The 13,773-nt window shown below is 44.0% G+C and overlaps 1 protein-coding gene across 1 annotated transcript in view; it reads right to left on the bottom strand.

Moving 5' to 3' along the window:
• Nucleotides 1-13,773, bottom strand: part of cdkal1 (CDK5 regulatory subunit associated protein 1-like 1) — a 400,231-nt gene that overhangs the window by 291,143 nt on the left and 95,315 nt on the right. Inside the window, exon 5 of the mRNA XM_013137938.4 lies at nt 639-735. Coding sequence (XP_012993392.1) covers nt 639-735 — 97 coding nt within the window. The remainder of the gene's footprint in view (nt 1-638; nt 736-13,773) is intronic.

Genomic DNA, 13,773 nt, shown 5'->3' with positions numbered 1-13,773 from the left:
CTGGTCCTCAATACCATCCAAATCCCAGAGGGAACTGGTTAACAGTAGTGAATTAGGGAACTGGCTGCCATTTGAGAAGCCCTCTGAAGGTTTCAGAACCTTAGGAATGTCACCATAGTTGGTGGAATTCTAGAATATGCAAAACACTTTGGGTGATTTGCATAAACTGATTGGTTTAACTGAAAGAAGGCGTGGTATTTCTTAACTGCCATAATGCACTTGCCCTTCTCTTATTAGCTGAACAGATGTTATTGTTTGCCTTGCTGCCTGAACAGGGAAGTCCAACCTAATGTACATCAACACAAAGAGACTTAACAGAACAGAGAAACAGTCATGCATAACACACTGACTCACTTCCTCAATATTAGAACTTGTTATGTAATGTTTAGAAAACACTCCTATTAAAAAATACCGTTGGCAGGGTAAATACTGAGTAAAAGTAAACAAAGATTAAAACAAAGTCAATAACTATGTATAACAGACATGACTGTTATGTAATTCAGCAGGCATGATCTAAATAACCAAGACAATTATTATTAACAGTATTTCAGTTTTATGGCAATGTCAACCCACACCTACCCCAGAGGTAAGTCATGACAGGAAGGTTAGGATGACAACCAAAGAAGGACAAGACTCACCCCAATGATGCTGAGTCCTTTGAGGTAGTCCATCCTGGGCTGGGCCTGGGGAACACATCCAGCTAGCACCACCTTCTTGTCCTGTTCCTGGGCTTTCCTGAGGAACACAGACACCCAGCAGGTTTAACACAGCGGAGAACCACTAGTGGCTAGGAACAGGAAAAACAGATGTACTTTTTGAGGAGTTTTCTTTTTAGCTGACCGGAGGCAGCAGGGGACAAAATCTGCCTTCAATTCTTGACAATCTGATGTTGCAATACAGGCAAATTATTTAATATGTGCTTTTAAAATGGGCAAATAGTCTGAATGACGGCCCAGCATCTGGCACAGAACCGTGACCAGTCCTGACTCTACGGCAGGAGATGTGAGACAGGGCAGACAGAACTCCTGGCTACACTGGGACACAGAGACTCTCAGGTGGGTAGCAGGTAATCCTAACAGAAGTGATGTTGTTGTCTTTGTATGGCAAGTATTCTATTACCTGCTACCAAATCTACTACACTTTTTTTGTAAATCAATACTTTAATTACTTTACCACAACTTTTTGACAGTACCGTTTTATCATATATCTGAAGTAATGATCCATAATCCAATTGAACTTTTCTGTCTGGAAGTCGGTCCCTAAAATGGAACCAAACATGGAAGACATTCAGCACTGCAACCTCACCGGGCCCACGTAGTCTTGGCAAAGGTCCCCCCGGCACACCGGCCTGGACACCTCAATGGCCCTTGATCCGACACCAGAGCGTAATCACTTACAGACACTAAGAGCACACTGTGGAACGCCCTTTCCCTGAAGGATACAGCAGCCAATCCACGGCATTCAAGCATTCTTCAACTCCCATTAACGCAAATCTCTTTCTAGTACGCCCTGAGATGAACGGTCAGGGACCAGTTCTGGCCGTCCCCGTCTGCATTAGGTGTTCCGAACGGAACACTTACATATTTAGTGCACTACTTTTCACGCTAATGGCAATGGGCTCTGGTGAAAAGTTGTGCACTATTAAGGGAGTAGTGCACAGCCACATGGAGGATTGTGCGGGGGGGGATTACATATTAGCCGTCGCACGGAGACGTCTTAATTGCGAGAGCACTGATGGGCACTTAACCTGAACCTTTAAGACGCTCAAATGTAAAGGTCAGGCGTTAGTCAGGCATTAGTTAAGTTGAGTGGCTAATCTCCCATCTCTGCCTGGCTGTCTGTGTAATATGAGCTGCATGTGGATGTTGAGGAGGTGGAAGCCAAAGAAGGTGGATGAGAGAGGTGTTGGGGTGGGGGGTGGGGGGGGGGGGTTGTATCTCTGCCACAGTACAGGCCTTTCACTTTTTACCAGTTGCTCTGAATATGAGTATCTGCAAAATGAATAAAAATGTGTTGGTAAATGACAAAATAAATAATCTGCACATTGGGTTCTAGCACAGCAACAAACAAAATAAAAATATGGTAGGAGGTTCTCTCTGGCTAGGAGCTTCAGTGAAAATGCACAAGCGGTGGCACATTACTACGCTCTGCACAGGCAACGTCCCACTACACCGTCCAGCCACGTTGACAGTCGGCTGAATCCACCGAGACATGGTGTCTGGACCAATCTGCATGACTCACTATAAAGCCAGATGTAAATCACCATGGCACACATCTAAATACATACACACTCCGTGTCATGCAAGTGTTCTGCACTTAACATGTTGTCTTGGCAATGTCCACTCCGGGTAGAAGCACCGGAGGCTAGATGAGAGCCCTCTGCACTCACCAAGACGCGACACTGAGGTGTTTTTAATCAGTGAGTGAGGTAGGCCCAACATATCTGAAGAAATGTGCCTTGCCACCTACATACAAGCAGAGAGGCGGGCAGAGGGACGGGCAGAGCCTACATGGAGGGAGGTAGGCAGTGAGGGAGGGAGAGAGAGAGAAGCAGAATAGATAGTGACAAAAGGAGGGAGGGAGGCAGGGATGGGGGAGGGGTGTCTGTCTCAGCCTGTAGAACTGAAGTGAGTTCAAGAGATCTCCACCTGATCTCAACGGACATCTGCTGGCGTCCGGGTCACTGGTGTGCAGTGAGGCTGAACCAATCGCCTGAGCCTTGCCTCCATCCGAGCCGCGCCTGAGTCGACGTGATTGGCTATCCCCCTGGGGTATCTCAGCAACGGCTCAGATGTGCCTCGCCTGATTCGCTGTGTCACCGAGGCTGGGCGGTGAGCGCATTAGGGCGGCGTGTTTGTCAGGAGCGTCACTGCATAATGCAGAAGCGCTAAAGCTCGCGACGGCCGGGTCCTGAACAATAAGCGCTCGTCTGGGGGGGGGGGGGGGGGGGGGGGGGGGGGGGGGGGCGACGACAGTGTCAGAACAGCGTCGGAGAGGGGAGATTCCTCTTAAGTGGCTGTTCTGCAAAGAAAACCCTCAGCCTAGTACTCAGGAGACACACTGGGCGTCCCTACAGGCACACCACGGCTGCACTCCCACGGCCCCAGATAAAAAAAAATGACGCTGATTATTCTGTCTTTCGGCATTCCTTTGGGGTAGCCCTCAGGACATACACAGTTTCTGGACGAACAGACCACGGAGTCCACAGGTTTAACTGGGACCACGAGGCATCATAGATGCACAGAGCAAATTACTTGAATGAGGAGCAGAGCACAGATGCCCCATTTTACACAGAGAAACAACCAGGGTAGAGAATCAAAGGCAAAATTGACATGGGAGAGAAAATGGTAATTTAATTATGTTGTCTATATAAGACAGAGCAGCACTCTTTAAAAAATTTGTTTAATTTTATTTATTTTTTTACAAACAACAAACGCCAGAGTCTGCTGAATAGCTGAATGCGGCTTTTGTGTTTTATTTTCTCTGTAAATAATTCAGTAGCCACCTAAGTAAAAAAAAAAAAGAGGTCAAATAGATCTTTGATGACTCTGAGGGCTTTCTGTTGACTGAGGTCCCAATCTGATTAAATAATGCAAGACTAGTTTGAATTAAAAATAACTTATGTTTTACCTCATACGTTTAACATCAGATACCCAAAAAGGTCTCCTATTGGAACCCGTATAAGCCAATTGAATTCCTGTTCCAAAGACTCTTATCAAACAGGTGCAAACAGACACACAACACACTGGAAACTGACCTGGCATGTGGCTCAGATACAAAGAGTTGAATATCATACACTGGCCCAATGAAATTCCTGGCATTGTCCAGGTATTGTCTAACCAACCTGAACAACCCGGAGCAAATTTGCCAAAAACAGTGTGCCAAATACTGTTTACAAAGCTGGTACATACAGTACTTAAAAGACTAAAAGCTGTTATTGAAAGATGGCTCTATCAAAGATGAATATGTTGAATGGGAAAACAAGATTGCCTTTGGAAAATATTCAAGCCTTTTACACTTCCTCAACATTTTGTTGTGTTATAGATTTAATTTGTAATTTAATTTTTTTTTAATTTTTTGCCATCAATCAACAAACAATAAAACAATGACAGTGAATGCAAATTTTTTGAAATTTCAACCAATTAAAAGATAAACAGATAAATCCAGTGGACTTAAGTATTCAGACCCTTTGCCATGAAAATCCAAATAATTACTGTATCCAAATGTCTCAATTAAATTCAATTGTTTGCACACGATTTACATACGCACAACCTGTCTATACAAGGTTCCACACATCACAGTGCATGTCAAAGCAAAACCAAGCATCAAAGGTGTCCAATAACACAATGGGTTCCTTCACTGTGAAATGGACCATGGAAGTTTGGAGCCACCAAAACTAAGAAACAGTACAATGGCCTAGGTCAACAAGGTGACAAAGAACACAATGGTCACCCTAACAGTTTCAGAACATCTCAGCAGAGACTGGAGAACCTTGATGAGAAGGACCACTACCTCTGCAGCACTCCATCTATCAGGTCTTCATGGTAGATGGAAGCCACTACTGATATGACATGATATGCCACCTGAAAGAGACTGAGAGCAGGAGGACAAAGATTCTCTGGCCTAGTGAGACCAAAATCAAACTATTAGGCCTGAATGCAAAGCGATATATCTGCCAAGCACTTCTCAGCGGCAAGGACCAGAAGACTGGTCAGGATGGAGTAAAGAATGAAAAGAGCAAAATACAGAGAGGTCCTTGAAGAAGATTCAGACACACAGGACCTCAGAGTCATCTTTCAGCATGACAACAACCCAAAATACACAGCCAAGACAACACGTGTCTTCAGGACAAATCTGCAGATGTCCTTGAGAGGGCCAGCTAAAGCCCGGCTTGAACCCCATAGAATATCTGTGGGGAGACATGAAGACTGCAGCAAATAAAAACAGAATGCAACGATATGCAAAACATTTATCCAAATATTTAATAAATAATAGTACAAAAATCAACTTGTAAAATGTTGAAAAAATGCCCAGATCAAGGGGCTGAATGAGATATTACAAATGTTTCTTCACATGAAACCCATGTCACCTAAAAATGATTCATTTTGAATCATTGTTTAGAAATGCTCTGAAGCAGGGGCGGCTGGGTAGCCTACAGGTCAGGAGTGTTGGGTGCTGGTTCTAATCTCCAAGCGTACAAAAGAAAACCCTGTCATTCTGTCCCTGAGAAAGATAGTCAACTCCAATTACATAAGTTGTTGCCCTTAGACCGCATTGACATGGGAACGTGAAGGTCCTTATTTTACAGTATGTTGACCGAGGACTCATTTGTCAACAGACTCTTTCATAAGACTCGTTATCAGTTAAATATTTAATCTGCTGAAGGCCTGCTAACTCTGTCCTCACCATAGCCTTCCTAATAAAACCATAAGGGTGAAAACCTCTCAATAAGCGAGTTACGTCATCCAAGCAGCTCTGAAAATAAAGCAGGGGTCCTAATAGAACCTAACATTACTTTTCCCGCCCTGAACCAGTCAAGCTCAGCATTTGTTTCATCCATAAACACTTAAACAAAACTTTATCGGCTCCATCTCTTGGCAAAAACATAACACAACGTTGTTTCAACAGTCGGCTGATTGCTGTGGTGCAGTCCAGGGCAAATATCCATCAAGGTTGAGTATTGTATGTAAACAGGGATTATAGGGTTACTCAGGTAACAACAATAGGCTTTGGCACTAAGGGGATGTCTGTTGGTTAACGTAAGGTTTTCGCCCACCTTTATCTGACATTAGATTGTCATTGTCTGAGATGTGGAAAAAAAATGTCATAAATTGACAAGCACATTTATATTACTAAGGTGTAAAAAAAAATTTTAAAAAAGGAAAGAAAAAGGGGAAGAAAAAAAACAGTCCTTCGGGTATTGTCATTAAAGTGACATTAGGAGGTGGAAACTTTTCTCGAGCATAGATGGAGAGACAGAAAGTGAGAAAGAATGGACTCTGTTAGCCTGTCAGGTTTAATAGTCAGTGTGCTTGTTAAAATCGCCTCTGCCAGTATCGTGGTAAGTCCAAAATCATGGCACCCTAATCCTTCATAGGGCACTTCTTTTGCCAAGGGCACATGTTCCCAATTTAACGAGGCCCTGGTCAAGAGAACAGGGTTCTGGAGGTCATTCACAGCCACATGTGTAATGGACTTCAAATGTCCATTTTCCTTTCAAAGCAACTGACAAGAAAGACAAATGCTCAGTCCCAGGCATCCTTTTAAAATTACCTGTGCCACAGCCGAAACTCAACCAGACAAAACTGCAAGCCTATATAGGCAATAACTAGGGGTTAGGAACAGATTTCATTTTTTAGCTTATTGGACCTAATTATCTATTTATTTTTAGTGCTGAAGTATCATCTAGACAATGATCTATTTCTGAGATTTATCTGGCTGTTCAGCCTTGTGCACAAATCCATATACTGCAGTTGTTTGACTATCCCAGAAAGATACTCTAAACTATATCCACATGTTATATAACCTTATCCTTAACCATAATCCTAACCATAACCACACTGGAAGCATTATCTAACCACAGCCACCTTTTTTGTTTAACGTTATCCTCAACCATCATCCTAACCATCATCCTAACCTTAACCACATTGGAAGCATTATCTAACCACAGCCACCTTTGTTGTTTAACCTTATCCTCAACCATCATCCTAACCATCATCCTAACCTTAACCACACTGGAAGCATTATCTAACCACAGCCACCTTTGTTGTTTAACCTTATCCTCAACCATCATCCTAACCTTAACCACACTGAAAGCATTATCTAACCACAGCCACTTTTGTTGTTTAACCTTATCCTTAACCATAATCCTAACCATAACCACACTGGAAGCATTATCTAACCACAGCCACCTTTGTTGTTTAACCTTATCCTCAACCATAATCCTAACCATCATCCTAACCTTAACCACATTGGAAGCATTATCTAACCACAGCCACTCTTGTTGTTTAACCTTATCCTCAACCATCATCCTAACCATCATCCTAACCTTAACCACATTGGAAGCATTATCTAACCACAGCCACCTTTGTTGTTTAACCTTATCCTCAACCATCATCCTAACCATCATCCTAACCTTAACCACACTGGAAGCATTATCTAACCACAGCCACCTTTGTTGTTTAACCTTATCCTCAACCATCATCCTAACCTTAACCACACTGAAAGCATTATCTAACCACAGCCACTTTTGTTGTTTAACCTTATCCTTAACCATAATCCTAACCATAACCACACTGGAAGCATTATCTAACCACAGCCACCTTTGTTGTTTAACCTTATCCTCAACCATAATCCTAACCATCATCCTAACCTTAACCACATTGGAAGCATTATCTAACCACAGCCACTCTTGTTGTTTAATCTTATCCTCAACCATCATCCTAACCACAATCCTAACCTTAACCACACTGAAAGCATTATCTAACCACAGCCACCTTTGTTGTTTAACCTTATCCTCAACCATAATCCTAACCATAATCCTAACCTTAACCACACTACAAGCATTATCTAACCACAGCCACCTTTGTTGTTTAACCTTATCCTCAACCATAATCCTAACCATCATCCTAACCTTAACCACACTGGAAGCGTTGCAGCGCTCCATTTCGGGATTTGACCTCCCCAACACTGACGGACTCAGCATTAAAAAATGACATACGTGAACCAGAACGTGAACATGTCAGGCCATAGATTCGCCTAGACAGTAGATGCACGTTCCTATTTAGGAGACAGTGTTGCTTTTGTCCGCAAACACCACTAGTTGTGCATTTCAAGAAAAGGGACTTGGCTATTTGACGGAACGGCTGATATAAATGTGGTTCATACTTGCATTCTTCTACATTGTAGCACTGTGACACAATTTTAGACGGTGCAGCGCTAGAACTTCATGTCGACACTCTACTAACTTTAGGGAAAAAAACTAATTCCAGGCTCCGTGTAATTTTGGAGGTGTGGCACTGCACGATTAGCAGGGTGCTAGTGAGTTCTGAAACAAGTGCAAAGAACAAAGTTAACACATGGATCTCAGAAATGTGGAAAAGTGGAAAATAAGGTCTAACATGCCAAAGACTGCCACTGCAATAAGTTTAATTCTTCGCACACCTCCAGGAGGGAGACAGGAAGTCAGGGAGCGGGAGAGGATGTGAAGGAGGGGCTGGAGGGGGGTTGATAGTAAAACGTGAACTGGGCAGAGGAGGGAAGAAACAACACGTCTTCAACAGTTACAAAGGGAGAAGAGATCCGAGGAGAGGGGAGGCTGGCTGAAGGCCAAACATTTATGTAGCTAGAGGTATATTAGGTATACAACCCACCGGGAGCAAAACCATGGACAGTGAGAAGAAGAATCCGATGAGCGAGAGAGAGAGAGAGAGAGAGAGAGAAAGTTTACCCGTAGGCCTTTCTACCTTCTCTGAAAGGTGGATCAGACGGGTTTAGCGGCGGTGTTTGAACGCAATATTCCTCTCACGTAGTAATAATGATATCTGACCGCCGTTTCTCAGTCAGAGAGATGCCTCTGATTGGCTGGTCTGCTGAGGCCCTGTCCAGACTAAAAGCCTTCACAAATCACATATCTCACCGTGCGTGTGCGTGTGCGTGCGTGTGCATGCTTTTCCCTCCACTCCTGTCTTCCATTAGCCCAACACTTTATTCTTCCAGTTGCTCTGTAAATCCTTTTTGAGAAGGAGATTTAAACTTGTATTTCATTTCACATCATTTGACAGGCCCGTGGAGCTGCGATGAAACCGCGGCTTCATGCGCTCCAAACGGCACCCTACCTCACTTACAGGGCACCACTAGGGCCTTGCCGACCCTTGGGGAACTAGTTATAAGTGGCTCACTAGGCAGGGGAAAAGGGTGCCATTTGGAACGCGGCTGAGGAGAGTAAAAAAGGGCAGGGCTTTACGTGAGAACACATACACCAGCACCAGCGAGGCTCTCCCCTGAACAGCTAGGTTTAATGCCGCTGTTTAGAACGCAGATGTTTCAGGTTTAGTTTGTAGAGTGCGTTTCCAGCCGTTCTGAGCATCAGACAAAGCTTTTCACATATCCCTGATCTTTTTACCAGGCCAAAAGGACATCAGTAGTCCCATTATATGTATGTATGCATACCATCTATCTCAGAGGTCTCAAACCGGTTCCACAGAGGGCCATGTGTCTGCAGGTTTTGGGGTTTTCCTTTAAATTGGTTCCCAGTTCAGACCTAAACAACCAGGTGGGGGTAGAAACAAACCAATTAGTGACCTAATTAGTCAGTTAAGTACAAGGTGAGAGCGAAAACCTGCAGACACTCGGCCCTCCGTGGAACCGGTTTGAGACCTCTGGTCTATCTAGTATTTGAAGTTTAAGAGTAGTCGGAATATTTCGGTTAAATCCCAAAATATACAAATATATTTTTTTTTTTATAAGACCACACAGGGGCACCTTTGAATGGAATACCGTTTTACGCACATCACAGCTGTTGGCTTGTCTTGTTTTAGGTATGTTGTATTATTTTTTTATTTTGGGGGGGGGGGGGGGGGGGGGCAGAATGTTCCATATTTCCTTTTCAACTGTTAGACATGCACAGTCCACAGGAGACCATAAGGAAAGTATCAATCTAAAGATGCATCGCCAAGCAGCAGGAACACGTTGAACCCAGCACAAGCAGCAGGAACACGTTGAACCCAGCACAAGCAGCAGGAACACGTTGAACCCAGCACAAGCAGCAGGAACACGTTGAACCCAGCACAAGCAGCAGGAACACGTTGAACCCAGCACAAGCAGCAGGAACACGTTGAACCCCAGCACAAGCAGCAGGAACACGTTGAACCCAGCACAAGCAGCAGGAACACGTTGAACCCAGCACAAGCAGCAGGAACACGTTGAACCCAGCACAAGCAGCAGGAACACGTTGAACCCAGCACAAGCAGCAGGAACACGTTGAACCCAGCACAAGCAGCAGGAACACGTTGAACCCAGCAACGGCTGGATGTCGGGCCAGCATCTGCTGGTGGTTACGGTTCACGTGTGTATAATAAAAAACAAACATTGATTGTGCCATAAATATTTCATTACAATAATTGCATCGTACTCTTGCATGACGAGTTAATAATCAACACAATACACAGATAAAAACCCAGAACCGCATAAAACCCACAAACACAAGACCTGAATCAGTGATGAGTGGCACTTGAGCAGTGAATGTCACCTTTGTAAAGTATCCGGTTTGCATGTCAGAAGACGGCCATTCAGTGTGGCTGAGTGTCCAATGGCAACCTAGTCCCTTTAAGTGCACTATTTTGGAATACAGCCCATAGCGCCACAGGGCAAAAGTAGTTAACTATTTAGGGCATGAGGTGCCATTTGAGTAAGCCAGCTAAATAAACCAGGAGGACTGGAGGAGCCTGAAGACATTGTGATAAAGCTTTTTTAGTGAGAGCGTGGGAAATACCCAGAGAGACAGCTGGAGAGATACCTGGATAGATACCTATAGAGACACCTGGAGAGACACCTGAGCAAATGCTACCAAATGCAAAAAGAGTCATTATGAGTCCAGGCATCTACCAACAGGAATACAGATCCAGTCACGTCGTACAGGACGTTTGACATCCAGAGGAAGGGAGCACAGACTTAAAACAAACCTTGCTTTGTGTTTGTGCAGGTCTCTGTATTGAAAAACAGGGTCAAAGGTCTCTCTCTCTCACACACACACACACACACACACACAATAAGGCGTAAATCATTCAGTAGCATCTAACTCCTAAGGGTGTTTTCCAGTGGCTGTGGAGATGCCAGTTTTGATCCTTGAAGTAGAGCCTAGGGAGATATTTTACTGAGATCTCAGATGGAGACAAGTAGAGACAAGGGAGACGCTTTACAGAGTTCACAGATGGAGCAGATGGGAGTGTAGTAGAAGTTAAGGAGATATTTTACTGAGATCACAGATGGAGAGAAGTAGGTGCTAGGGAGAAACCTGAACAGAGATCCCAGATGGGAAGTAGAGGCTAGGAGATACTTTACTGAGATCACAGATGGGAAGTAGGTGCTAGGGAGAAGCCTGAACAGAGATCCCAGATGGGAAGTAGAGGCTAGGAGATACTTTACTGAGATCACAGATGGGAAGTAGGTGCTAGGGAGAAACCTGAACAGAGATCCCAGATGGGAAGTAGAGGCTAGGAGATACTTTACTGAGATCACAGATGGGAAGTAGAGACTAGGAGAAACTTTACTGAGATCGCAGATGGGAAGTAGAGGCTAGGAGATACTTTACTGAGATCACAGATGGGAAGTAGAGACTAGGAGAAACTTTACTGAGATCGCAGATGGGAAGTAGAGGCTAGGAGATACTTTACTGAGATCACAAATGGGAAGTAGAGGCTAGGAGATACTTTACTGAGATCCCAGATGGGAAGTAGAAGCTAGGAGATACTTTACTGAGATCACAGACTGAGAGAAGGATGGAGATAAACAGCCACACGGACATGCACCCCACTCTCTCTGTCTACATTTTTATACCACTCTCATTATCTCTGTTACTTTCCTTGTCTCTTTTTCATCCCCTCAATCTCTTTCATTCCTGTTTCTACCATCCATCTCTCCCTTTTCCTCTATCTTTCCACATCTCTGTTTCAATGACTTTGGAAAGACAAAACATTAAAAAGACACCAGTGTTTTAACCTCAGCGCTAAATTAAACACCATAGAGCACTCATTTAATCTGGAGAGATTAGAAAACCATATTGGTCTACGCAGACCCGTTCTTGTCTGGTTTAGATTTAATCTATCAGAACGATAACAGTTTGCATATGCAGATGGCCTTTCCTCTGACAAATGAAAAATATGTTTTGGTGTTCCTCAGGGGTCGGTTTTGGGACCGCTATTGATTTCACTATATGCTCATTTTAGGTTCAAAGAAACAAAAAATGATTTGCAATGGAGGAGTGTAAAGTAGAGCTCATCTGGGGAGTGTAATCAGCTCATAAGGGGGGTGTAACGTAGAGCTCAGTGGCGAAGTGTAAATTTGAGCACATCTGGGGAGTGTACAAATCAGTGTAAAGATGAGTTTATTTGGAGAATGTAAAGATGAGCACATCTGGGGAGTGCAAAGTGTAAGAAAAAGATCAGCTGAGTCAGATGGATACAGTGTGTCTGTTAGAACAGATCCGGGACTTTAGGACAACTCAGTTAGAGTAATGACTGAGTTCAGTGACTCAAAGAAAACATCCTTGACTCTCAATAACATAAAGTGAATCATCATTTTGTTGGCCCTTTAAAAACCTCCTGTGAATCATCCTTTGTGTCCTCAATAACCTCCAAATCATACTCCTGTTGGTCTTCAATAACCTCCAGTGAATCATTCTCCACTTGGCTCACAATATTATCCGGTGAATCATCCACCTGTTGGTCCTCAACAACCTACTGTGAATCACCCTCCAGAGGGCAGCTCCGATCATTTCTCAGCACGTTTAATTTATATACAACACTGCCTCTGACTAATTTCAGTTGTTGATTTAGAAAGAAAGCAGACAGCTTTGTGGAGACTATTGGTTTAACCAGTCAGACCCTGTTGCCTTGTAGTCAGCTAATTGAGATCCAAAATATCATATAAAAATGACCTAAGATACATAGACCGAATGGAAATAACATTTTATAGTGCTTTTATGGATGCAAGTGCTTTTACGGATGCAATGGATGCAATTCAGCCAGTTAAAATATAGGGAATGAATATTAAATTAGAGAGCTTTTGAATTAAATGTTTAGCATTCAAAACAATCCACTTTTGCCATTAAGCATAAGTTAATAAGCACCTGGAGCGAGGTGCCCCCCCCCACCAACCCTATTACTCTCTCTCAGTCTCTCTCAATGACAGGTGGCATAATAATGTATTTATGGGCCATTCAGGTAAACATGGTCTAATGCACACACACACACACACACACACACACGTTACCTGGCACGGCTAATCAGGCCACAACAAGCCGACTAAAACATCCCATTAGCTCCTTGCTGAAAGCTTCCCCCCGGTTCTACTGGGGTGGGGGGTGGTATGCGCAGATCTGGTCACGGTGGGACAAACACTTCCGCTGCTAGTTTCAACCTGCTGGTATCACCTGGTTGCCCTGGTCTGAACTGAAGTGTTTAGGCCCGCCAAGAGCAGACGGCGGGGGGGGGGGGCTACCTACGGACTGTTGATGCTAACAACGGTTTATCCCCATGGAAACCGCTAGTAGGAATCAGAGCGCGGCCAGACTAAACAAAAACACGGGAAGACAATCTATCAACATTACACCGCTAGCTGGAGAGGCTCGGCCTGTTCTATGGGGGATCACATCCACACTGCAACATGCAAACACAGGGGCAGGTGCTTGCACAGACAAACACGCACGCACGCGCACACAGTTGTTTGTGAGGAACAAATGGTGGAAGTGTTAAAGAACGGAGATAAGAGGTGAGGTACAAAACAAACCAGACACAGAGTCTCTCTCTCTCTGGGGTCTGGCACAGTGTGTGTGTGTGTTGTATGTGCATGTCGTATGTGTGCATATGTGTTGCACGTGTGTGCTATGCATGTGCATATGTGCTGTGTGTGTATTGTGTGGCAGTAGAAGCAGTAGACTCATTAAGGACAAATAAAAAAAGTAGCTTTCCTCCACTTAATTTCCCTGGCTGTTATTCCTTCAGCATAACGTGCCGTGGCTTATCGCTGCAATAAAAGCCCCTCGTTTTGTGTATC

This window comes from Esox lucius, chromosome 16, assembly GCF_011004845.1.
Source record: "Esox lucius isolate fEsoLuc1 chromosome 16, fEsoLuc1.pri, whole genome shotgun sequence".
Lineage (NCBI taxonomy): Eukaryota > Metazoa > Chordata > Actinopteri > Esociformes > Esocidae > Esox > Esox lucius.
This window is presented reverse-complemented; position numbering and strand designations above follow the sequence as displayed.